The sequence below is a fragment of the Cervus elaphus genome, chromosome 32 (assembly GCF_910594005.1).
Source record: "Cervus elaphus chromosome 32, mCerEla1.1, whole genome shotgun sequence".
Lineage (NCBI taxonomy): Eukaryota > Metazoa > Chordata > Mammalia > Artiodactyla > Cervidae > Cervus > Cervus elaphus.
This window is the reverse complement of record NC_057846.1, coordinates 10,763,046-10,785,816: the sequence shown is the minus strand read 5'-3', so window position 1 is coordinate 10,785,816 and position 22,771 is coordinate 10,763,046. Positions and strand designations below refer to the sequence as shown.

General features: G+C 56.9%; 1 protein-coding gene across 1 annotated transcript in view; it reads right to left on the bottom strand.

Annotated features, from left to right (window-relative positions):
- MYOM2 (myomesin 2) overlaps nt 1–15,711 on the bottom strand; it is a 61,590-nt gene extending 45,879 nt beyond the window's left edge. The window contains exons 1-6 of the mRNA XM_043893501.1: nt 15,604–15,711; nt 9,487–9,607; nt 8,285–8,503; nt 6,042–6,204; nt 5,780–5,937; nt 4,423–4,515 (exon numbers count right to left, since the gene is read on the bottom strand). Of these exons, the coding sequence (XP_043749436.1) occupies nt 4,423–4,515; nt 5,780–5,937; nt 6,042–6,204; nt 8,285–8,503; nt 9,487–9,596 (743 nt within the window). The 5' untranslated portion in view covers nt 9,597–9,607; nt 15,604–15,711. The remainder of the gene's footprint in view (nt 1–4,422; nt 4,516–5,779; nt 5,938–6,041; nt 6,205–8,284; nt 8,504–9,486; nt 9,608–15,603) is intronic.
- Nucleotides 15,712–22,771: the final 7,060 nt, after the last annotated feature.

Here is a 22,771-nt window from a genome sequence, read left to right as displayed (position 1 = left end):
CCTGTGCTTCAGAAGTCCTTTAATTTTATTGCACATGGAAAATAGTTTCTTTGACCAAAAAGTACACAGTGTCTCCAAAGTGTCAGTCACCCAGTCATGCCCTACTCTTTGCGACCCCATGGACTGCAGCCCACCAGGCTCCTCTGTCCATGAGATTTTCCAGGCAAGGATACTGAAGTGGGTTGCCATTCTCTTCTCCAGGGGATCTTCCCAACCCAGGGATCGAACCGGGTCTCCTGCAATGCAGGCAGATTCTTTACCGACAGAAGAAGGGTGTATTTCAGAACATTCGGAGAAACCCTGGCCCACCCTCAAGAGGTTCCGGGCAAGCCCCAGGTGCCAAGCCCACCTGGACAACAGCATCTCCTGCCAGAGTCTGAGGTCTTCCTCGGTTGATTCACAGAATTAGGACCCAGGGCAGAGCTCCCTAACGCATTAGCGCCGACGCAGGTCACGTAACCCGCCAGCACTTGGCGCTTAGCAAGAGGGACCGGGCCGGGGAGAGGGCGCCTGGGACCAAGGGTCCTGGTGCGAGGAAGGCGTGTGTGCCCACTCACACGCACTTAGCCAGTACAGAGGCTCCATGGGCCGTGTGATGTGGACAGAAGCCCACACCCCCTACGAATGCCCAGACCTGCTGACTCACTGCAGCGGGCCCCAGGCAGGCACGCCCACTGAGGGGGCACACGGGGCAGGGCGGAACTCTGGTTACTTTCATCTCTTTCTTCTTAGACATGTCTCTGTAAACGTTTCACCCCTATGAAACACAGTGGAACATATACAGATGATAAATAAGCACACGGGCGTGCGGGGGTGCCCGTATATATTTGTTGGCTCCAGTGCAGGGGTGGGCCGCAGGAAGCCTCGTACGCGGTGGCACCACGCGGAAGGGCAGACGGCAGGGCCAGGGCGTGCAGGACGGAGTGTTCAGAGGGGACCGCACCCCACTTGAAATTTCGTTCACAGGTCACCTGGAGACCCACACACCTGACCACAGCCAGGGGCCCCCAATCTCTCTCCTTTCCAAGGCCACACCAGGGGAAGCCCGGAGCCTTAACTCGAGACTGTCAGAAGCTGCACACAAGTGATGAAGGGGCAGAGAAGCTTCCTTTCTACCTGGACGACATTCTGGGGCACACAGAGGCGGGTTCCTTCCATCTCAGTGGTTTCAAACGTCCGTGGGGCACTTTTGCATCCCAAAGCCTCCCCAGGCGAGAAACCTTATCTATTTTTTGGGGGGGGGGGTCACTCCGAGTGGCATGTGGAACTTCCGCAGCCAGGGATCAAAGCCGTGCCCACTGAAGTGGAAGCGCAGAGTCTTAACCACTGGATCACCAGGAAGTCCACCGTGGTCCGTTTTGTTTTACTTGAATATTTACTCATTGACTGGGCTGCACCAGGTCTTATCTGCGGCATGCGGGATCTTTGATTGTGGCATTTGAACTCCTAGTTGCGGCCCCTGGGATCTATTTTCCTGACCAGGGATCGAACCCAGGCTGGCAGCATTGGGAGCGTGGGATCTCAGCCACTGGACCACCAGGGAAGTCCCTTGTCTATTTTAAAAGAGGGGCAGACGAACGTTTAAGCAGGACATGAATTTCTTCTGGGTCATCAGGTCCCATGTCCTCAAACTCTAAGCGGTGTTGACATGGGATTTAAATTTTCACTCAAAGTAGAATTTGAATATCAAAGTCTAAAAATAAAGCGCGAGAAGAGGCCAGCCCTGGAGTCACCCTACAAGGAGTGGGGCGCATTGGGGTCAGACTGAAACACAAGATGGCATGTTCTGAGCGCCTTTACCCAAACACGGCGGCAGCATGAAAATTCTTTGCAGAAACAGAAGTCACACTTTGAGTCCCAAGAGAAAGTCTTACGAGCATGTAAAACCGTGTCAATTACAGCTTCAACTCAAACAGCACCGAAGGGGACGGAGCTTCCTTTTCGGCACTTCAAGAATCTGGCAGCAGCGGCCAAAAAATATTCATAGGAGCAAATGTGAGTGGGTAAGAGAAGGCGGGGCTGGCTCCCGCGGGGCGGCGAGGCGCGGGCGCATTCTCCCACACCTACCGGGCGCGGATCAGATGATGGCAACTCAGCAGTTTGGAATGAACAGCTGACTGCAGCTGTCGTGTGTGGGACCTCCCGGCCCTTCTTCAGGAGAATATGCTCATTTCAGCTGCTACGAATGTCCCCACATGGGTAAGAACACTGAGAGAAGCGTCAGTCTCGGGAATGTCCTTGTCCCCAGTTCCTTGGCTGCTTGCAAGCTGATGCCAACACCAAGTATATCAGGATGCCTGGGTATACTGGGGCCTCACTGATTTGGTTCCCCTAGCTCAAAGCTTCTCTTATTCCCGATACACCATGAAAAGTTGCCTCATGAGGGTGAGTGGGACCTTTTCATACTTGAGAAGCACTTCCCCAGGGGCTCCGATGATAAAGAATCCACCTGCAGTGCAGGAGACCCAGGTGTTGTCCCTGGGTCGGGAAGATCCCCTGGAGGAGGGAAAGGCCACCCACTCCAGTATTCTTGCTGGAGAATCCCCATGGACAGAGGAGCCTGGTGGGCTACAGTCCAGGGGGTCGCACAGAGTCTGACACAACTGATTAACTAACACACACATACTTGAGAAAGGGAATTTGCTTCTCTTTTCAAAATAATGACTAAAATACAGCTTTGAAATGAAGCAGTTGCTCCCTCAAGCTCACCCCAAGCAGTCCCAGGGCACCCCAGGTGAGAAAAGTGACCTCAAATTAAAGCACTCTTCTAAACAGCAGCTGACCCCTCTCCCTGTTCATAAACTGCATGGTTCACTGCCTGTGGACATTTCCAGAAACTCTGGGACTCGAAGGAACATGGATGCCCGGCCCCCCACCGTCCCCCAGCCGTCCACACCCCAGCGGACGGGGGACTGCCTGGCTTCGCCTTTCGCATCCACTCCATCACAAGCTCTCCTGCTCCACCCGCAAAACCTGTCCTCACCCCCCAGTCCACCTGCCCATGTGCCTCCACCTTCCCTACGTTCTGGCCAAGCTGCCCATCCGCCCTCCTGCCACTCGCAGCAGTGACTCTCGGGGACCTGTCAGACCTGCCCTCCCCCTTGTGCCTGACAACAGCCACGGTCCCAGCAGGACGGCTTCAGGGTGGAGGCGGTCGTCTCTGCCCTCCTGTCCAACAACCACCGACCGCTACAACCCGGGGGCAGTTCCCCTCCTGGGAGCCCCTGTCCCTCTTCCGTCGCCTGCAGGCCTGGCGCTTAGATGTCTTCTCCCCAAAGACCTGCCTCTTCAGTTCACACCCGCCGCAGGGCCGAGCTGCGTCTGGATCTGGGTGCCCAGCACCGTCACCCTGGCCTGATTCCCCTTTCCACACGGCTCACCTCCGTGTGCTAGACCTCCAAGTCAGGAAGCCAGCCTCTGGCGGCTTTATCCCGAGCCCCCGGACAGTGTGGGGCACACAGCACGTTCTCAGCCAACAGTGCCAGTGGGGCCTCAGCTTTACTTCAGAGAATCAGTCATGACTCAACACAGGCTTTAATCTTAACTGTAACCTGTTAGCCTCTGTCCTCATTAACCTGCATAATGTTATGATCTTTTTATAAAAAATAAAAGCTGTGTATTCAGAAAAGCAGAGAGAAAATGAACAGCAGAATTTCACTTTTTGTAAAAAAAAAAATTGAAGTGTGCATGGAGGGTGAGTGTTGGATAAAAGAAACAGCAGTGCTTAAGTGTTCCAGAATACTGACCCCAGACGCTGGAAACCGGTGAACGTCATTATCTTTTACTTAGCCATATTTACTGTGTGTGTGTGCATACTTAGTCACGTCAGTCATGTCTGACTTTGCGACCCCATGGACTAGAGCCCGCTGGGCTCCTCTGTCCGTGGGATTCTCCAGCAAGAACACTGGAGTGGGCTGCCATGCGCTCCTCCAGGGGATCTTCCCAACCCAGGGATCGAACCTGTGTCTGTTAGGTCTCCTGCATTAGCAGGTGGATTCTTTACCATCAGCACCACCTGGGAAGCCCACCTGTATTTATTACATGTTTCCACTATGTTGTGAGAAAAAAAAAAGTTACGTTTCCTTGAAGAGTGGAGCTTAGGGATTGTGGCCCAAACCTGGGAGAAGATTCAGCCCTGCTGGTGGGCGGGCGTGAGGCCCAGCTTTCCCCGTGGCCTCACACCTGGACTGGCCACCGTCGTCCTTTGATAAACTGTTTAAGCCACCTACTCCCTTTGTGCCTAAAGCAGAAGCCTGGGCAGAACTCTTGGGTCCACACCCCTCAGCTGCCACCAGGGAGACGGAGGGACGCTTGTGTCTCCTGCCAATAGTTAACTCAGAAGCTCCCAGAGCGCCGTGTGGAACATGGCCTCTGCTCCCATGATGGGGGCCTGACCACCTGGGCAGGCATCCCGGCACTTACCTGTTGATCTCCAGCGTGTGCACGCCGTACTTGCTGTCGATTCTGTACTTGCCCGGCTCCCCGGCCTGGCAGATCAAGCTGCCGTCTTTATACCTGAACAAGGGAAGCACCTGAGTGTGAAGGCAGGTGGAGGTTTGGCGCATGTCCCGACCTTGCTCGTTTTCCATCCCTGCCCCCGCCTGGCCCCACACTCACACACATGCACACGCACGCACACACACACACGCATGTGTGTGCACACACATGCGCACACGCACACACACACGCATCATTGCCCTGCTTCTGCCTGAGTCACCGCTCACATCTCAGGTGGATGGTCAGGGGGAGCAGTTTCAGGAAAGGTCCAGCACCCCCTCAACTGTTGAAGAGAGGGTGGCTCTCACTACACGGCCTGGGCAACCCTCAACCTGCAACAGAGCATGGGCCAAGACCCCCTGGAACTTTCTAGAAACTCAGGATACGTCATTCCAAGAAAAAACGTAACCAAGGTTGGTTAGGCCCTGGTACAGCCTCTGGAAGCCACAGGGTCACCGGGACTCACATGGAGAGAGCCAACCACTCTGGTCTCACCAGGATGAGGCTGGACCCAGTGGTCCCCCAGGACACAGGACCATGGCTCCCCAAGACCAAGGGCGGGCAGCCCCAGTCTCCTTAGCCTGCCTGTCAAGCAGCCAGAGGAGCCAGGCAACACTTGTCTCCTCTGCTGCCAAGAGACCCAACCCGGGACATGAGCAAAATGTCTTCTGTGGCCAGACAGACCCCAGGGACCCAGCATGCGCAAGTGGGAAGGAAATGGACAGATATGTCAACTTTAGCAATGCACATCAAAACCAAGTGTCGATGGGCTTAGAGACTTCATCTGTCAGTATCTCAAGGCTTGAGGAACCCTACTGTAGGGCTCCAGGGCTTTGGAGTTTAGCGTCTCCATTCACATGAGTAAAAGCAGAACCGTGGGTGTCAACACTGGTCATTTCAGGAAACTTGGTTTTATTTTCCTTTATTGTATTTTCCTGGCTGCATTGTGCTGCTTGCAGGATCTTAGTTCCTCAACTAGGAGTGGAACCCCAGGCCCCAGCAGTGAGAGCTCAGAGTCCTGACCAGGGGACCTCCAGGGAATTCCCGGGTTTTACATAACAAACCTCTGGACAATCAGTGGCTCAACTGCAGTGAAATGAAACCTCCTGCCCAGGCCCCCCGGGCACGTTTACGGCTGCCTTTCCCGGTGGGTTTTGTGTGTTGGTCCCTGGAGCGGGTGCAGCTCCCTCCACTGGGACCTTCTCCATCCACCCAGGTGAGCCGAAGGCTGCGGAGCCTTCAAAGGGAAGCAGCCGGGCCGCCCCGAAGGGCGCCCACTCACCACTGCACCACGGGGGTGGGGAACCCCTGCACCGTGAAGCACAGCTTGACTGACATCCGCTCCCAGACGGTGTGTGAGCGCAGCCGCACCAGGATCTCGGGCGCCCGGCTTATTCGATCCTCGAACGAGTGCCGCTCCCAGGCCAGCCTGTCGTCCACCTGTCCGGGGTCCGGCACGGTCAGGGCCCCGGGAGGCGCCCCGGTGCGCCCCGGGGCCCCGGAGCACCCCACCGCCCCCGGACGCCCCCAGTGCGCGCGCCTACCGCGTGGTGCAGGCCGTGCCTGCCCGCGTGCTGCAGGGCCAGCCTGTCCAGCTGGTCCCGGGCGTGGGTGCGGGCCACATGCACGTCCTCCTCCAGCTGGGCCAGCTCGCTCAGGTAGCGCTCCCGCTTGGCCTCCCCGTAGGCAGCCAGCATCGACTGGTACCTGCGCGAGCCGCGGAGAAGGGGGCGCGCTGACCGCGGGCGGGGCCCGACCCCGCCTCCCCAGGATCTCCTAACCCGGCTTGTTCCGCGAGCTCCCCTCCGCTTGTTCCCCTTGACTCGCTTGTTCCGTGAGCCCGGCGTCACACAAAACCCATTTGTCTCCCCCCAAGGCTTCCATGTCTGAGTGAATTTCAGACCCAGGTAAAGCCTTCTGAACTAGCGAATTCAGAGTAAAATAGATCGCATGAAGATCTCACAGCTTAACTTACACTGATGGAGCCACAGTTTCGTCTTTCACCAAAGACTGATTTGTCCTGTAGATTAAACTCCTATCTGCCACAGGAGTAGGAATAAATATGTGCTTTCAGTAACACTTCAGGCCAACAAGAGCAGTAAATCATCACCAGGACTGGAATTCATCTAACTCCTCAAATCCCCCTCCATGGCCAGAACAGAGTGGGAATTGCTACAAAATCTCTGTGAATTCTGGCTCAGCTCACCAAAACCTCCAGTTGTACTCAGGTTCACTTTGAAGGGAGGAAAGACCTTGCAGGATCTTTCACGTGAGAGATGTGCATGTGGGTTGTGAGAGTAAAACCCTGTGAAGGTCCTAAAAGCAGCGCCCAAAGCATGGGTGCTGGGCCCGTGGAGAGCTGGCACAACTGTGCCCTGTCTCCACTGCACCTGCCCAGATGGACTTCACCCTGAGCTCCAGGGACACAGTAAGATCATAATTAGTCACTGAGAATCAAAATACATTCTTGAGTCAGCTTTGCTACTGCATGAAAGAAGCTTCAAATGTTTTAGGAAAACTTCCAACAGCCAGAACTGTTACAAAAGTCATTTTTTGCTGAAACCACACGAGTCACGGTAACCGACTCCCTAACTGTTCAAATCAATACAAGTTTACTTTCCTCATCCATTTCACCTCAGGAAACTGAGGAATGGGAGTTTATGGGACAAGATCACCACAAGTTATTAATATAACTGATGGTTCAAATAAAGATAAAGTGATAAGGCTCTGGTCTTGTCACTTGCTGTGCCAAAACAATAAGTAGAGTAGAACTCTTTCTGCAATAATCCAACATATAAAAGCCCAATTTCTTAATGTACACATTTTGAATTGATTCTTTTACAAAATAAGTCTTCACTTGACAATAAAATTAATTTACAGGACAACATTCCCATAAGGCATTTAAAGATAATTCAAATTTTCAAAAATAAAGGCTAATCTTTTCAGCTATATAATATTTTCATTAAAAAGATTCCTTAGTCATAGTGCAACTTTCCGACTGAAACATGTTGACCTAAATCCCATTTTTCCTTCTGGTTTTGAGTGTTTTAGAGATATAGAGAGAAATTTCTAGAGATAAGTAGAAGGTGAGGAGGAAAAATAGAGCAGATACAAAGCATTCCCGAGATGCGTAAGCACTCTGTTCTTAGAAGACTGGAGTCAGTTGACCACTGGCTTCTTGTGATCTGGGATAATTTTAAGCCCAGAGTTCTCAGTCGCCTGCCCACCCCATTCCAGCGGCTTCTCCCCCGTGAGCTGAGCCAGTAGAAATGTGAAACATGAGGGTCCACAGACAGCCGGCTGGCAGCCTGGTCCCTCTCTGGAAGGTCCCTTGCTTGAGCGCAGGCCTCACAGCTGGCCTTTAGTAGCCCGAGAGGCTGTTGATGGAAATTTGAAAACTCCAATTCACACCTTTAGGTCTCGATGCTTCCGAGTGTGGCAGTCATGTTCCCTGGGTGGGGAAGTGTGTTTAGCAGGGAGGGGACAGAGGCCTGGGGCCAGTCCAACTCTGTCGCGGGGAAGCAGATGTGGGTCCCCTGGACTGCAGCACTGGACCCTGGACCCGAGGTTGCAGAAAAGCCACCCCGGTCGCTTCCTTGCAGGGACCAGTGGAGACGATGGGGTTGCAGAGCAAGACGGGTCGAAAGCGGCCGTTCGTGGCTTCTGCTGTAGCAGGAGCCCCGCCGCGTCTCCCAGGCCCCTCCAGCTCTGCCCCCGCTCTCTGACCACACAGCCCCCTGTCCCCGGGCCAGGACTCCGAATGTGGCGGTGGGGGTTGGGGGGTTACCTGCGCTTCCTCTCCTGCGCCTCCTCTTCCAGCGCACTGCTCACCCTCTTGGCGCACAGCCGGCAGGTGGTCCTGCCCAGGGTGGACTCCCCCAGAGTGGTCTCCCCGAGGGTGGTCTCTCCCAGGGTGGTCTCTCCCAGCGCCGCCCGGCTGGACTCCCTCTGAGAGGACGACTTCCGAGTGACAGATCTCTGCAAAGACGACTGGGCAGAAGCTCGCCTTGGTGCAGGGAAGAAGCGCAAATGTGTAGTTACAAACAGCATCACTCTTGCCGTACCCCCAGCCTCTCCTTGGAATGTACGGGCATCCACGCCTTCGGGCACGCATGTGTGTACACACCTACCAGCTCGCATACGCACACACACAAATCCCCGTGTGTGACCTCAGCCCCGTCTGCCCCTGCCCACCCCCAGGGGCGCCCCCTCTCCCCGGACTCAGCTCCCTGCCACCCCCACCCCACCCTCTGGGGCCAGCAGGTGCCCGCCAGGCCCTTCTGGCCTGAGGCCACAGTGATGTCTATCTTAAGAGATCTGAAGCTCCCCGAGGCTGCGGGGAGGGGCAGCGAATGTTTGGCTCTGTTTGTTCCCGGGATGGCAGCCGACCACAAGGGCCCTGGGCAGCTCTAAATATAGGGGCCGTGGAGCTGAGGCCAGAGCCCCGCTCAGTGTCCATCTCCTAAATTGTCGCCGCAGGAGCTCACTGATGCTGCTGCGGCTTGACACCAGCCCATCAGACAGAGAGCAGTCTACCTTCTGCTACATTTGTCATTAACGTAGCGGTATCCTCTCTGAGATCAGCTTCCATCCAATCATCACTTTACCCCTACACACCTTGGTCCCAGCGGCCTTCCCTCCCACGGATTTCCTTCTCATGGTCCTTGCTTCTGGGTGAGCTTCTAGATTATAGTTCTGGAAGGCGTGTGAAGGAAGGTCCCTGTCTCATGAGCTAAACCCGGGGCTCAGAGCCAATCTAAGAGGACCTGCTGGGACCTGCTGGGACCTGCCAGGATGTCATGCAGTAGCCTGACAGCTTTCTGTGGAGCTGGGTCAGCCACTCTCCCTGTCTGCTCTGGACGCTGGCATCGGGGATCACGGCCCTCCCTGAACCCCCAAACCAGTTCATCTCTGGGCTTCAGGAAGCCTCCAAGGTCAGACACAGCTCACACTCGAGATCGGCTGCGTCATCCGTGACTTTCGACTTACTTCTTTTTCGCTGCGTATTCATCCAGAAGGTACCGTGTTTGGATATTGCGGTAGGACTGGTCAAAGTGCTTGTGTCTCTTTTGGTAGAAGGGCACCGCGACAAGCGACATCTTGGCGACTCCTGCAGGGAAGAGCAACAGCGGAACTGAGGCCCTGCGTTTCCACCGGCCAGGCTGCTGCAACGCCTGCACGGAAATCAGCTCCAACTAACTCAACCCTGGCTAAAAGAAGGGAACAAAAGGAAGATTCTATAAGAGGAAATAGTGTTGGACACCTATTAGGTCCCCCGGCACCTGACTGCATTTCTTGTTTGAGTCCATAAAAAATCGGAAGACTGAACTACACTTTCCACTTAATTAATAAACTCACCCAGTGTCTACAGATGACCTAGTTCATTCAGGCAACATGGAAAGCAATGTGAGTGATAAGGATAAAAATAATTGAAGCACAGGTCAAAGAAGTACACAAGCGCTTAGAACACAAACAAGGAAGAGACACAGCAGAGGGAGGCGCGAAGCCCTCCAGGAAGCGGCCTCGGAGCACGGCGGCCAGCGGCCCCCAAGAAGGCGCCGTTTGAGAGGAGCCTCTCTGGGTGGGGAGGTGAAGGCGGCCGCAGGGCGGGTGAGGGCGTCCCTGGAGCAAGGCGAGGCAGGACACAGGGTCGCAGGGTCCCAACAAGAGAGCTTTCACTCTGCAAAGACCACGGCCATGGGTGGAGGGTTCGGCATCTCGCAGGGGCTGAAGCCACTCCTGATTGAAGGGGCCTTGAGAAAGGATCGTGTCTCCAGGACACCCCCAGGCTCACCCCTCCAACAGCCTGGCCCACTCATGGGCGACCTGTCAGTTCACTTCGTGGGAGGAGCAGGCCTACGGACGGAGCCCAGCTCAAAGCCTGCGGGATGCAGGAAAGTGAGCATGTTTCAGCTAAATCCTCCCCAAACAAGAAGTCTGCTAGAGCAGTGGTCCCCAACCTTTTTGGCACCAGAGACCAGTTTTGAGGAGCACAGTTTTCCCACGGACTGGAGGGGGCAGGGTTGGGATGATTCAAGTGCATTAGATATATCGTGCTCTTTATTCCTATGATCAGCTCCTCAGATTATCAAGCATTAGATCCCAGAGACAGGGGCCCCCCTGCGGCGGGGACGTGTGGGTCTGAGGCAGGGCGTGTTAGAGGCGTGTGCTACACATGCTCGCCAAGCTGGTAGCCCGCCGGCTTCCCAGCTGCCTGCCTCTCTGAGGGGTGCAGACCGCATCCCCCAGGCCCTGTGGTTGCTGACCTCCAGGCAGAGGGGCTCAAGGACCCCCCAAACCCCAGTCCACTCTCATCGTCTGTGTTCAAACTGTGATCTGGCCCAGAGCACAGCCCACGGCACAGGGTGAAAGCCAAGAGGCAAGCGCGGGGTCCTGCCTGCAGCAGGCCCCCACTCCGCACCACCACCCACACTCCTGAGCGGAGGCTAGGAAGCCTTCCAAACGCAGGGTTTGTTCCTCGCCTGTGACTCACAATCAGGTCCCTTTAGACTGTGATCTCCCAGAATCACAGAACTGCAGAGCTCAGAAAGGTCGTTGGGGGTTAGCCAAGCTCCTGCCCTTGCGGGAGGATGGGCAAGAGCCCCTGTGGCCAGAGAGGGGGCTGATTTCCCAGAAGCAAACAGAAATGACCTATGTGCACGCAGAAGCATACAGAAGCACACAGAAGACCCGGTCCAGACGCCACCAGACTGCTCTTCCTGGGCCTTTTATACTTTTCTACACTAACTCATCTCCAGATTCCCTCCTAAAGACCAGCTAGTCAACCACCCACCACGGATCCCTGGGGTCCGGCGTGTGGCACGTGGTGTATGTCTGACTGTAAACACACAACAGAACGTTCCGCCTGAGGGAGCCGAGGCAGACGCAGACGCTCCATCCCACCCAGCTCTGAAGAGGCGCCAATGCTGAGGTCAAGTGCGCAGGTTCCAACACCTGCAGCCCTCTGCGTGGCCTTGGCGCTCTCGTCCTGTCTCTAACCCGGACCTTTTATACTTTTCTACACTGACTCATCTCCAGATTCCCTCCTAAAGACCAGCTAGTCAACCACCCACCATGGATCCCTGGGGTCCGGTGTGTGGCACGTGGTGTATGTCTGACTGTAAACACACAACAGAACGTTCCGCCTGAGGGAGCCGAGGCAGACGCAGACGCTCCATCCCACCCAGCTCTGAAGAGGCGCCAATGCTGAGGTCAAGTGCGCAGGTTCCAACACCTGCAGCCCTCTGCGTGGCCTTGGCGCTCTCGTCCTGTCTCTAACCCGGACCTCCGGCTGAACGTACACAGCGCGGGCACGACGCCCCCCAGGGAGGAACGCACACCAACACCAGTGGCCGTCTGGGCCTGGCACACCAGTGTCTGCTGTTGTCGAGCTTAATTCTGTAGGCAGGACAGGGTATCTGAAAGCATGTGCTTATCATTTTAATATCTGCAGAGCCCTCAACTGCATCCCTGGGATTTTCCAGAGTCAGAGTAAATCTTCAAGGAAAGCTTCCCCTCTAATAAGGCACACATTGCATCTCTGAAAACGGGCCGCTGAGTCCATGTGTTGGGGGCCAGAGGTCACCACTCAGAGCCAGTTCCGTCTCCGAGACGCTGTCTCCCATCAACCCTGCACTCGTGGGGACGAGTCCTAAGCAGAGGAGCCCAGGACGCCCCGCAGCTGCTGTTGCACCGGTGTCCTGTCCCATCGTGATGTGTACATATCTCTGCTGAGCCACCCATCAAATCTGTCGCCTTTCTTGGCAGAGGGAAGAGCCCAAAAATGGCCAAGGTGACAGGAGAGAGTAAGCTGTCAGGACGCGTTCACAGTGTGGCAGCGAGCGCCGCATAGAGGCAGCCCCCTCGGCAGGACACCGGTCCTGTTCAGAGCCAGCACCCCGCGGGCTCTACATGCGGGGGCGCCCGGCCCGTGCTGGGCTGACGTGTGGCTGGTGAGTCTGCCGTCTCCTGCCACGGGCGAGCCCTCTGCAGCGATGGGGACGCAGGGCTGGAGTGGAGTGCCCACACTTCCCCTGCTCTGACTGTGGACTTGCCCGAGATGCGTCCCGCAGGAAACCGGGGGCCCGGCGGTACCCAGCCCCCAGCCCCCGCGCTTCTCCACTCACTGAGTAGACGTCCTGCCCAGAGATCCAGGAGGCTCCCCCGCATCCTCCCCGCCCACAGCGGGTGCACCTGCCCATGCCGGCCAAGCCTGGACCCCAGCCTGTTGCATCTCAAGGATGGAGAGGCCTTAGGGATGACTGCTCCAGGCTGGCAGCGGACTCCCACCTTTGTGCACGCGACCCCTGCCAGCAGGACTGCCACACAGTCAGAGCCCACGCCAGGCCCCGCGTGGGCGCCGCTCGGTGGGCCTCAGATTCTAGAATCTGCCCAACTGTGCCCGTCCCCGCCCACCTGGGGCCTGTCAACAGTGGGAGGATGCCCGTGGAAGCAAGCCCTGCAGGCCCAGCACCTGCTCCAGAGTTGCAGCCCCAAGGTCTCAGGGGACCACAGGGACATGGCCAGTTGACCTATGGGGACCCCCCAAGGGGAGGGGGTGACGGGCCATCTCCACAGACCTTCCTCAGCTTTCTCCTCTTTAGGAAAACAGTCCCCCCACTGACTCCTCAGCCGCCCCCAGCACAGCTTAGGGGAGTGAGTCCTGGGGGAGGGGGCACTGGGGCCAGATCCCAGCTCTAACCTGGCTGCCTACCCGGGTCAGTGTCCTTCACGGAGAAAAAAGGGGCTGGAGGAGGGGGCAGAGGACATTGGGCACACCAGCGGGCCGGCTCTGTGACCCCTGGAGACAACACCCCATTCTGACCAGTCAACCGTGGTCAAAGCACAGGGGTTTCGGTGTTTTCAACCGTGAGTGAATTTACACAACTCGAGCTGCGTCATCTCCTTCTGTCCCAGTTTGAGTCTCGACCTTTCCTGCGAGGAAACCGTCTCAGGTGATGAAAATAAGCCTCCTGCTCACTGGCTCCCGGCAACAGAGCGGAGCATCTGTCTGACCCGGAACCGCCCACTCTCCACCCACGGGTGCTCCTGACACGTTTGGGGATCGTGACCCCGAAATGAAACACGAGCCTGTCCTCGGGCGCAGGGACGTGCTTCCGTGAGAGGCTCTGCCCTGGTCCCGTCCCTCGCGCACGGACCGGAGTCATCACCCGTGTCCCCAGAAGGGCTTTAATCCGTGGAAACATGTCCATTTACTTCCATGTAGTAAAAGAAAGTGTCATTTGTGCCGCTAAAGTGGTCAGAGTCCAAGGGCACACCAGGTGAGAGCACCTCCAGAGAAGCAGAGCACACAGCTGCCCCCACCCCGTGGAGCCGCTCCCCCCACCCCGCGGAGCCCCCCACCCCGTGGAGCCGGCCCCCACCCTGCAGAGCCACCCCCACAGCAGGGAGCCAGCCCCCACCCCGCGGAGCCACCCCCCACCCGGCGGAGCCACTCCCCCCCACCCAGGGAGCCAGACCCCACCCTGCAGAGCCGTCCCCCACCCGGGGAGCCGACCCCCACCCCGCAGAGCCCCCCACCCCACGGAGCCGGCCCCACCGCGGGGAGCCAGCCCCTACCCCGCAGAGCCGTCCCCCACCCGGGAAGCCGACCCCCACCCCGCAGAGCCCCCCACCCCGCGGAGCCAGCCCCACTGCGGGGAGCTGCCCCCCACCCCGCCGAGCCACCCCCCACCCCGGGGAGCCACCCCCACCCCGGTTCCCAAGACACGCACTGCTCTGCCTGAGGCTTTCCGGACTACTCAGCCCAGAAGTCAGTGTAATGGAGCACAGAGCAGCCCTTCAAATCCTCACCCCCTGACGCGGCCTGACGCCTAGTGTCTGGCTGCCAGTTTTTCAAGTGTTCCCCAAATAGCCTCTGAGCCCCGGGACTGAATGTCTTAGCAGTTCCCTCCTTGCTGCGCAGTCCCTGGCTCCCCGGGAGCTGGTCCATGATGCCCCGGCGCTTAAGCAGGATCAAATTAGACGGAGAAACAGGATAAGGCGCTGCTTCCTGGACAGGAGCACGGCCCTCCCCGGCAGCCCAGTGGCCTGCCACATTTTTCACAAATGGAGAGAACTAGAAACAAAGGAGATTATCCGGAGATTTCATCCCGCAAACTTGACCCACCAGTTTCCTTGTCTCCATAAGAACACGTGGGCCAAGTTCCCCAGTTCAGCGTTAGCTTCACACAGATGCCCTGCAGGTACGACTCAGCCTCAGTCTAGGACAGAGCTCTAAATGAGCTTTACCCCGAGTGCTCTTGGAAGCCTGTGTTACCGCTGCATTCGTCAGGGCAGGACCTTAGATCCAGAGGTGGGGAGAGCTCAGCATTTCTGGGTTCTTTGCTGGCACCGTGCGGCCTGCAGGACCCTCCCCGGCCAGGACCAGGGCTCGAGCCCATGTCCTCCCATGGGATTCTCACCGCTGAGCCCCCACCTTCCTGCCTCGCCACTCCCCCCACCACCCCGGACCTCCCGGGTGCAGGCTTCCAACCCCACTGCCTTCCTCTGGGGCAGCGTTTCAAGAGCATGGCCAGCACTCCGGCTCTCTCAGGGGAACCGGGGGAGAATCGTGCAGGCTCGTAACGCACGGAAGAGCACCGGGAGCAGCCCGCTGCCGTGACAGGAGCTCTTGGAAAGAGTGACAAGGAGCACGGAGCTGTCCCCTCCCCAAGACGCTGCAGTCAGGTCAGAGCGGAATGGCCCTGAGGTCTCTTTTTCTCTTAAGAAAATATCCAGCTTCATTTCACACCACTTCAAACCTGCCCTCTCCTGCCAGAGGCTGTCATTTCTGAGGCTCCAGAAAATTGCAGACAACCATCAACCGACTGGGCAACCTGGAGATGCTGCAAAATCCAGGCGAAGGTGCGAGGGCTGGGATGGGCTCAGAAGCGCCTAATGGCACAGAAAGTTTCAAATCCCGGCACAGAAACTCCAAGTTCAACTCCAACTCCTGGCTGACGTTTGTCTGCGCAGAGTAGACTGCTCTGGTTCACGTTTCTCCCCCTGACACCCACTGGGAGTCTGAGTGCGGTCAGCTCCTACCCACGCCTCAGTCCTCCCTGCCCAGCCTGCCGCGAGCGAGGGGGAGAAGAGGAGACTCACCGCAGGAGGGGGTGGCCGAGGGGAGAGGGCTCACAGGGCCGCAGGCTCTGCTGGGGCAGCCAAGCACGACTCCCTCCCGATGCCCGGCTGCGGTCCATTTATGGCCGAGGAGATGCTATTTATAGACCCTGGGACGCCTGGCCCCACGGGGCTACCTGTGTCATAAATCATTAGCCTGAACTCAGGACGGAAAAAGTCCAATTCAAGTCGGAAAAGTGGAAACGTTGAGAGCACCCGCCTGCACTCCCCAGGTGCACTTTTCACACCCAGGAAACTGAGGCACCTGACCCAGAGAACGAGTGTGGGCCCGACCCCCTGCCGCCCGCCCTCCCCCCACCAGCTTCCCTCTCCTCAGGGTTCCACAGATCTATTCCAGCAGTTTTGAGTTAAAGTCTCCCTGGTTCATGAACGGACACCCCTAGACAGCTCTCTCACAGAGAGTGGACTGCAGCAAACACTGAACCGTTTGGACTCCAAACCCCGAGAAGGCTCTGAGCCGTGGGTGCAGGGAGGTGGCCTTGGCGGGGACAGGGGAGGTTCTGGCTGGGTTTTTAAGTTTATTTCAGAGATGACTCCGTCTGGGAATTTCACCCCAGGTTTCATCCGGGGGTTAATTTACCCAGAACTTCCACCTAAAAGAAGACCCATGCCTAGTCGGCAAGTTACGTCTTATTTATAGTTATTACCACAGGCGTGCGTGGCATCTCACCCGCCCAGATGCCTGCAGGGTGCCCGTCGTTTCGTGCGGCCCGAGTCCAAATATAAATAACACACGACTGGCACGATCGAGCCCCGGCTGCCACCTGGCGCCCATCGCCGAGAGGAGGGGCGGCAGGACACCCCCGTCTCCGAGGCTCCCCACCCGGGGACCCCCGTCTCCGAGGCCCCACCCAGCCACAGCGCCAGCCCCCAGGCTTCTGGGCCAGGGGCGGGCCATGTCCCCATCTGCTGAGTGCTAAGGATTTCTCGAAGTTATAGCACAGGGCCAACATTGATGCTCAGTTCAGAGAAACCTGTTTGAATGTTTGAAAAAAGTAGCATAATATTCTAAGGTATTTTGTTAATTTCCATTTATTCTGTCTCAGAAAGCAGCAAAAGAAATCTTTCAACACAGTTTAGAGAACAGGTGTCCAGCTGGCCAGACGTTCGTGACTTACTTTGCGGAGGACGAAGGCCCATCGAAAAGAGGCTCAAGGCTTTGGCAAGAGAGGGAGGCCCAGGGCCGGTTGCGGTGGCGCCGGGCATGCATGTCAAGCTTCACCTCTGCAGGGGGTCCCCACCGGCAGACGCTGCCAGCAGGGGCCCTGGAGAGCTGGCCCCGAGCCCCAGAACCCAGTTCTTCCCCCAGGTGGGTCCGCCCTCTGCTGCTGAAGGCCTCGCTTCTCACTGAAGAACGTGATCCTGACATTCTTACCACAGCTCACTGGAGCTGACCCCTGCTGGGCCCGTCCTGAGCCTGGAGAGTGGGCGCACGCCCTGCAGATGCCACACGACGGGGGACAGGGATCAGTGCCCATCACACCCCCGTGCATCCCGTTCCCGTCACGTTGCTGGCCAGCCCGCGTGGGGGCCACAGGCTTTCCCCTCGGGCTCTGCCTCCTGGACTCTGCACCCTGCACCTCGTCCTCGGGACACAGCCATCCCACGAGGCCGCTGCTCCACTGACGCAGGCGTGTCCTGGAAGAGTTCCACAAATACCTTTCCCAGGGACCCCCTGCTGGTCCAGTGCAGGGGGCCACTGCTCACCCTCGCTGGGTCTTCTCCCTCAGGCTAGAGAAGCTGAGGGCTTCCCCATCCCATTTTCTACTTTGCTCATCACATTGAGCTTATAAAGGCACAAGCCACAAACTTGCTTCCTCTGACAGCAAAACTGCTGGTTTCTGAAGAAATCATGGCCAAAAACCTCCCAAATTTGATGAAAAACTTTAATCAATAGATCCAAAAGGAATGACTCCACTGACATTGCTTCCAGCAATGAATACATATACCTAATTACCACCAGGAGTGAAAAAGCTGGCTTAAAACTCAGTGTTCAAAAAACTAAGATCATGGTATATGGTCTCATCTCTTCATGGCAAATTGATAGGGAAACAATGGAAACAGTGGAAACAGTGACGTTATTTTCTTGGGCCCCAAAATCACTGCAGACAGTGACTGCAGCCATGAAATTAAAAGATGCCTGCTCCTTGGAAGAAAAGCTATGAAAAGCCTAAAGTGAAAGTGAAATTGCTCAGTCATGTCCGACTCTTTGCGATCCCACAGACTGTAGCCTACCAGGCTCCTCTGTCCATGGGATTTTCCAGGCAAGAGTACTGGAGTGGGTTGCCATTTCTTTCTCCAGAGGATAGTCCCGACCCAGGGATCAAACCTGGGTCTCCCACATAGTTGGCAGACGCTTTACCATCTGAGCCACCTAGACAGCATATTAAAAAGCAGAGACATCATTTTGCCAACAAAGGTCCATCTAGTCAAAGCTATGGTTTTTCCAGTAGTCATGTATGGATGTGAGAGTTGGACCACAAAGAAGGCTGAGTGCCAAAGAACTGATGCTTTCAAATTATGCTGCTGGAGAAGACTCTTGAGAGTCCCTTGGACAGCAAAGAGATCCAACCAGTCCATGCTAAAGGAAATCAACCCTGAATATTCATTGGAAGGACTGATGCTGAAGCTGAAACTCCAGTCCTTTGGCCACCTGATGCAAAGAGCTGACTCTTTGGAAAAGACCCTGATGGTGGGAAAGGTTGAGGGCAGGAGGAGAAAGGGACAACAGAGGTTGGATGGCATCACTGACTCAATGGACATGAGTTGAGCAAACTCTGGGAGATGGTGAAAGACAAGGAAGCCTGGTGTGCTGTGGTCCATGGGGTCACAAAGAGTCAAACATGACTGAACAGCTGAAAAACAGCAAGAAAAGTACTGATGGGGTTGACAGCACATTACTACAGAATCAAAACCTCAGTGAATATTGGAGATACAACAATAGAACATAAGCAAGATAAAATACAGAGAGGGAAAAGATGGGGAAAAATAAGAGCTTCCAAGAGCTGCAGGACGACCTGAGGCAGGTAATACATGTGGTCCCACGGGAGTCATCAGGGTCCCCAAGGGAGGGGCTGGACCAAAAAAAATACCTGAAGAAATAACCGGCACGACGTTTCTAAATTTGCTAAAACTCTGAGCCCATGGATGTAAGAAATTCAACAGACATCAAGGTCAAGAAACATGTACAGAACAGACTTTTAGACTCTGTGGGAGAAGGTGAGGGTGGGATGTTCTGAGAGAACAGCATTGAAACAAGTATACTATCAAGGGTGAAACAGATCCCCAGCCCAGGTTGGATGCATGAGACAAGTGCTCGGGGCTGCTGCACTGGGAAGACCCAGAGGGATGGGATGGAGAGGGAGGTGGGAGGGGGGATCAGGATGGGGAACATGTGTGGGTCCATGGCTGATTCTTGTCAATGTATGGCAAAAACCACTACAATAAAAATTTTAAAATAAATAAATAAAAAGTAACATCAACGAAGCTACAGCCAGTCATGTGGTAATCCAGGTGCTCAAAGCCAGCAGTTACCAGGACAGCTTCAAACAACACGTTCTGCACAGAGGGATGAAGCTGAGAAGGGCTTTTCACGGAAACAGTGCAAAGGAGAGTCTTCAGCCAAAATAAAAAGCAACTTTCAGAAATGAAGGTGACTCCCCCATGCACACACAGAGCTGGGGTGCTATGAGTGGGAACCTGGGGGGACCCCCAGGAGGTCCCCCTGCCTCAGACCCGGGGTGTCAGCAGAGCCCGGGGGCCCTGGTCTCACCAGTAACCAGGCAGCATGAGCCACCCCCCCGACCCATCAGGCTGGGGCCAGAGGGGCCTGATCCAAACACAGCCCACACAGACTCCGCCACCTCCTTCTCCACCGGGCCAGCTGAGTCTGCACACGGGACCCCCGCCCTGCTCCCCGCCTCCCAGGACCCAGCTCCCTCCCAGGTGCTCAGAGGGTGCAGGTGCCGCCCCAGCCCCGCCGCTCCCCTCCTCACCCCGCAGCCCGCCCCCTCAGCCCCAGCGTCCTTGCGGTGCCCCCCCAGCCCCCACGTGCTCTGCCGGCCTCGCCCTCCCCCGCTCCCGGCCGCACGTGGCTACATTCCCCATTTATCCACTTTCCACCGCCCTTGGGCCTCTCTGTCCACCTTCCACTCCCATCACATCACTCACCAGAATAGCCCGCAGTCCCCCAACCCCGTGTCACCGCCTCCAGGGGCTGTGACCCGCCACCTCTGCCACCGTCTGACCCCAGGGACCACCTCCTTGAGATTCCATGAAGAGACACCGCAGCTGCCCTGGGGCGCGGCCCACAGCCCCTCTCTCCCCACCTTTGCCCCCCTTACCCCGAGGATGCCCCGCCTGGGAGCAGGCGCCTGGGGGGGCGGGTACCCGATGTGGACACCCGTCCTCATCTGCAGAGTGGATGCAGTAGTAACCTCCATGAGGTGAAGACTGAGCTCAGGCCGGCTCTGCTCCCGTGGGTCTCCGTGTCCAGCGGTGGCCCCTCCACGAGCAGCACAAGGCAGGGACCCTGGGCGCCTCCGCCAGGCCCACCTGGCCCTGCACAGTCCTCCTTGACACCCCACTCCACGCCTCTGTCCCCCTCCAGGGCAGAGCTGGGCCCTTCTGCCCGAACCACCACTGTCTGCACCCACACGTGCCCTGGCTTCCCCAGGCCCCATCCCAAGTGACAGCCTCGGGCTGCAAATCTGAGCCATCCATCACCCCAACCTCTGAGAGCCCGTCACGCCTTAAAGAATAGTGTGCTGATGTCCGCCTGGCTGCAGCGTCCCAGCTGGAAGGCCCCAGGCTGCCCCCTCCTTCCGCTCAGCTAACCCCGTCCAGATTCCACCTCAAGCTCGTTTTTGGGCGCCACTCCCTGACCCCGTCTAAGTCGGGTTCCTCTGTCACGTCCCCTGAGAGACCTCATCGTGGTTGGTAAACATACATGTGCGGTAACCGGGGCGATGGCCAGGCCTGCCCATCTACCCTCCAGCCTCTGAGCACCAGGTACCCAGCTGGCCATGAAAACAGCTCCAGGCCTGCAGGGAAAGCACGCTCAACAAAGAGGTGCTTCCTGATGAACGCACAGAACTAGCTAACAGGCCTCCTTCAACATTAGCAAGACACGGAGGAGTGACCCGACCCGTGCTCTCCCTGACATCAAACAGCGGGTGCCTGGAGCATTCCTCAGTGTGTCTGTAATGGAGCCCGGAGTTTTTCCATATTTTGTAAATCGGAACTAATCCTAGGAAACCTGGCACCAGCTCCCGGCCACGTCTCTGCAGGGTCATGTGTACATTCTGTTCAGTGACCTCCACCGCGTCCCTCCCAGACATGGGGGTGTCGGAGCCCCTGGGGCCACTGGGGGCCTGCAGCCCAGCTCCCCCGGGGAGCTGGCGTTTCCTGACTCGGGAGGTTCTTCCCAACCAGCTAGAGAATAAAAGTTGTCTCAGCAGGTAGGAAACCCAGAGAGGCCCACAGACCCACGTGGCAGGGGAAGGGCTGCCCTGAAGTGGGTTACGGTTGTCAAGGCAACCACAGATTTCCACGTCTTGGCAAAGCTGGAAATTATAATTCAATCCTGAATGCAGTTTTCGTGGTTGTGTTTTTAAGCTGAGAACTGTCGTCTGACCAGCAGAACTGTACCCTTGGGCCTTTCTCCTAACCCACCGTCCCCAGCACCCGAGGACTCCCCCCGGGACGGAAGCTGGTTGGCAGCCGCGCCCTCCCTCTGACCGAATCAGGCCTCTGAATCGTCTCAGCTCCATAAAGACGTGTTTACTAACTGGGAGAGCATGGCCTTTGTCCTGCAGATTCTATTTACAGGTTTGTTTACAGATATGGGCCTCAATTAATGGGAAGTTTATCTCCACCCTGTCACTAAATAATCACGGCAGGGCCAGAGGAGGTGAGAGCTGCCCGGGGCACCCTGAGCCCGTTGTCAAGGGCACTGGCCGCCGGCCTGGTTTTCCTGTCTGCTAATCTGCGGCTGAAGCTGCGTGCCCTGGGCACAGGCTCCGCCGCCCGGGACTTGGCTTCCCGGTGGGAGAGCGAGACACGGATTAGATGGTCCTTGTCTAAGCCCCGATCCGCCGTGACTTCAGTGCTGAATGGCAGCGCCCGGGGAAGGGAGCGCAGCCCCCGCGAACAGGGTCTCCAGTGGCCAGGCCCGGAACAGGATCCAGGAAACAGGAACCAGAGCCCAGGACGCGCCTGCCAAGAGGAGTGCAATCCATAAGCGCCTGATGGCCTGGAGACTACCAAGCTCACCGCACACCGTGCTTCGAAAATAGCGGTTGTCACAAAACAGAGCGGGTGGCAGGAGCGCTCAGCTGGCAGGGCCGGTGTCCTGTGCGTGTCGGGAGTCGGCCGTGAGCCCCCGCCCCAGGGTGGATGCGGGGGGCAGAGACGGGCCCAGCCTCAGAGGACCCCCAGAGCCAGACAGCACCGGCTGCCACCCCCCGGCCCTTCGCTGCCCCCTGCAAACGCGGAAACAGACCCAGACAGGCCGAAGGCTGACGGCGGGACTTCTGGGCCACTTCCTGTTCTAAACCTCCCCTCGTGTCCGTCTGTCCATCTGTCTGTCCCACCGGCTGTCTCTCTGAAGCACGCTGACCACAGCACCCTAATTACAACCAGCATACGCTCACCCCACGAATGGGGACCCAGAGCCGTGCGGGCGCCCAGACCTGCCCCATGAAAATGAAACACTTTAGAGACACACTCAGTGAGGATGACGTTTTTCTCCAAAAGACTCTTATTTCCCCTTCCAGCTGAATGTGGAGCTGAGCTCACGGAGCTTTGCTGTCTCTCCCGTGAGCTCCTGCACTTTATTTTTCATGCCTGTGAAGAGCTGTCACAGATTCACCTCGTTCGACTCGAGCTTCCCATGGTGCTCTTCCTGAGACGGTTCCCTTCGTCATCACAGACTAATGTATGGAGAAGACGCCGAGAAACAGGGTGTAGATAATCCCCCGCTGCTGAAATAGCCCAAGTTCATGCAACGGCTGTTTACATAAAATTCTAATTTTCGCCAATTAGGAATGAAACTGCAGACCACAGTGCCTAGGATCTAAGAGTACTCAGTTACTCATAAATTAAAAGACGACCGTCCGAAGTCTAATTT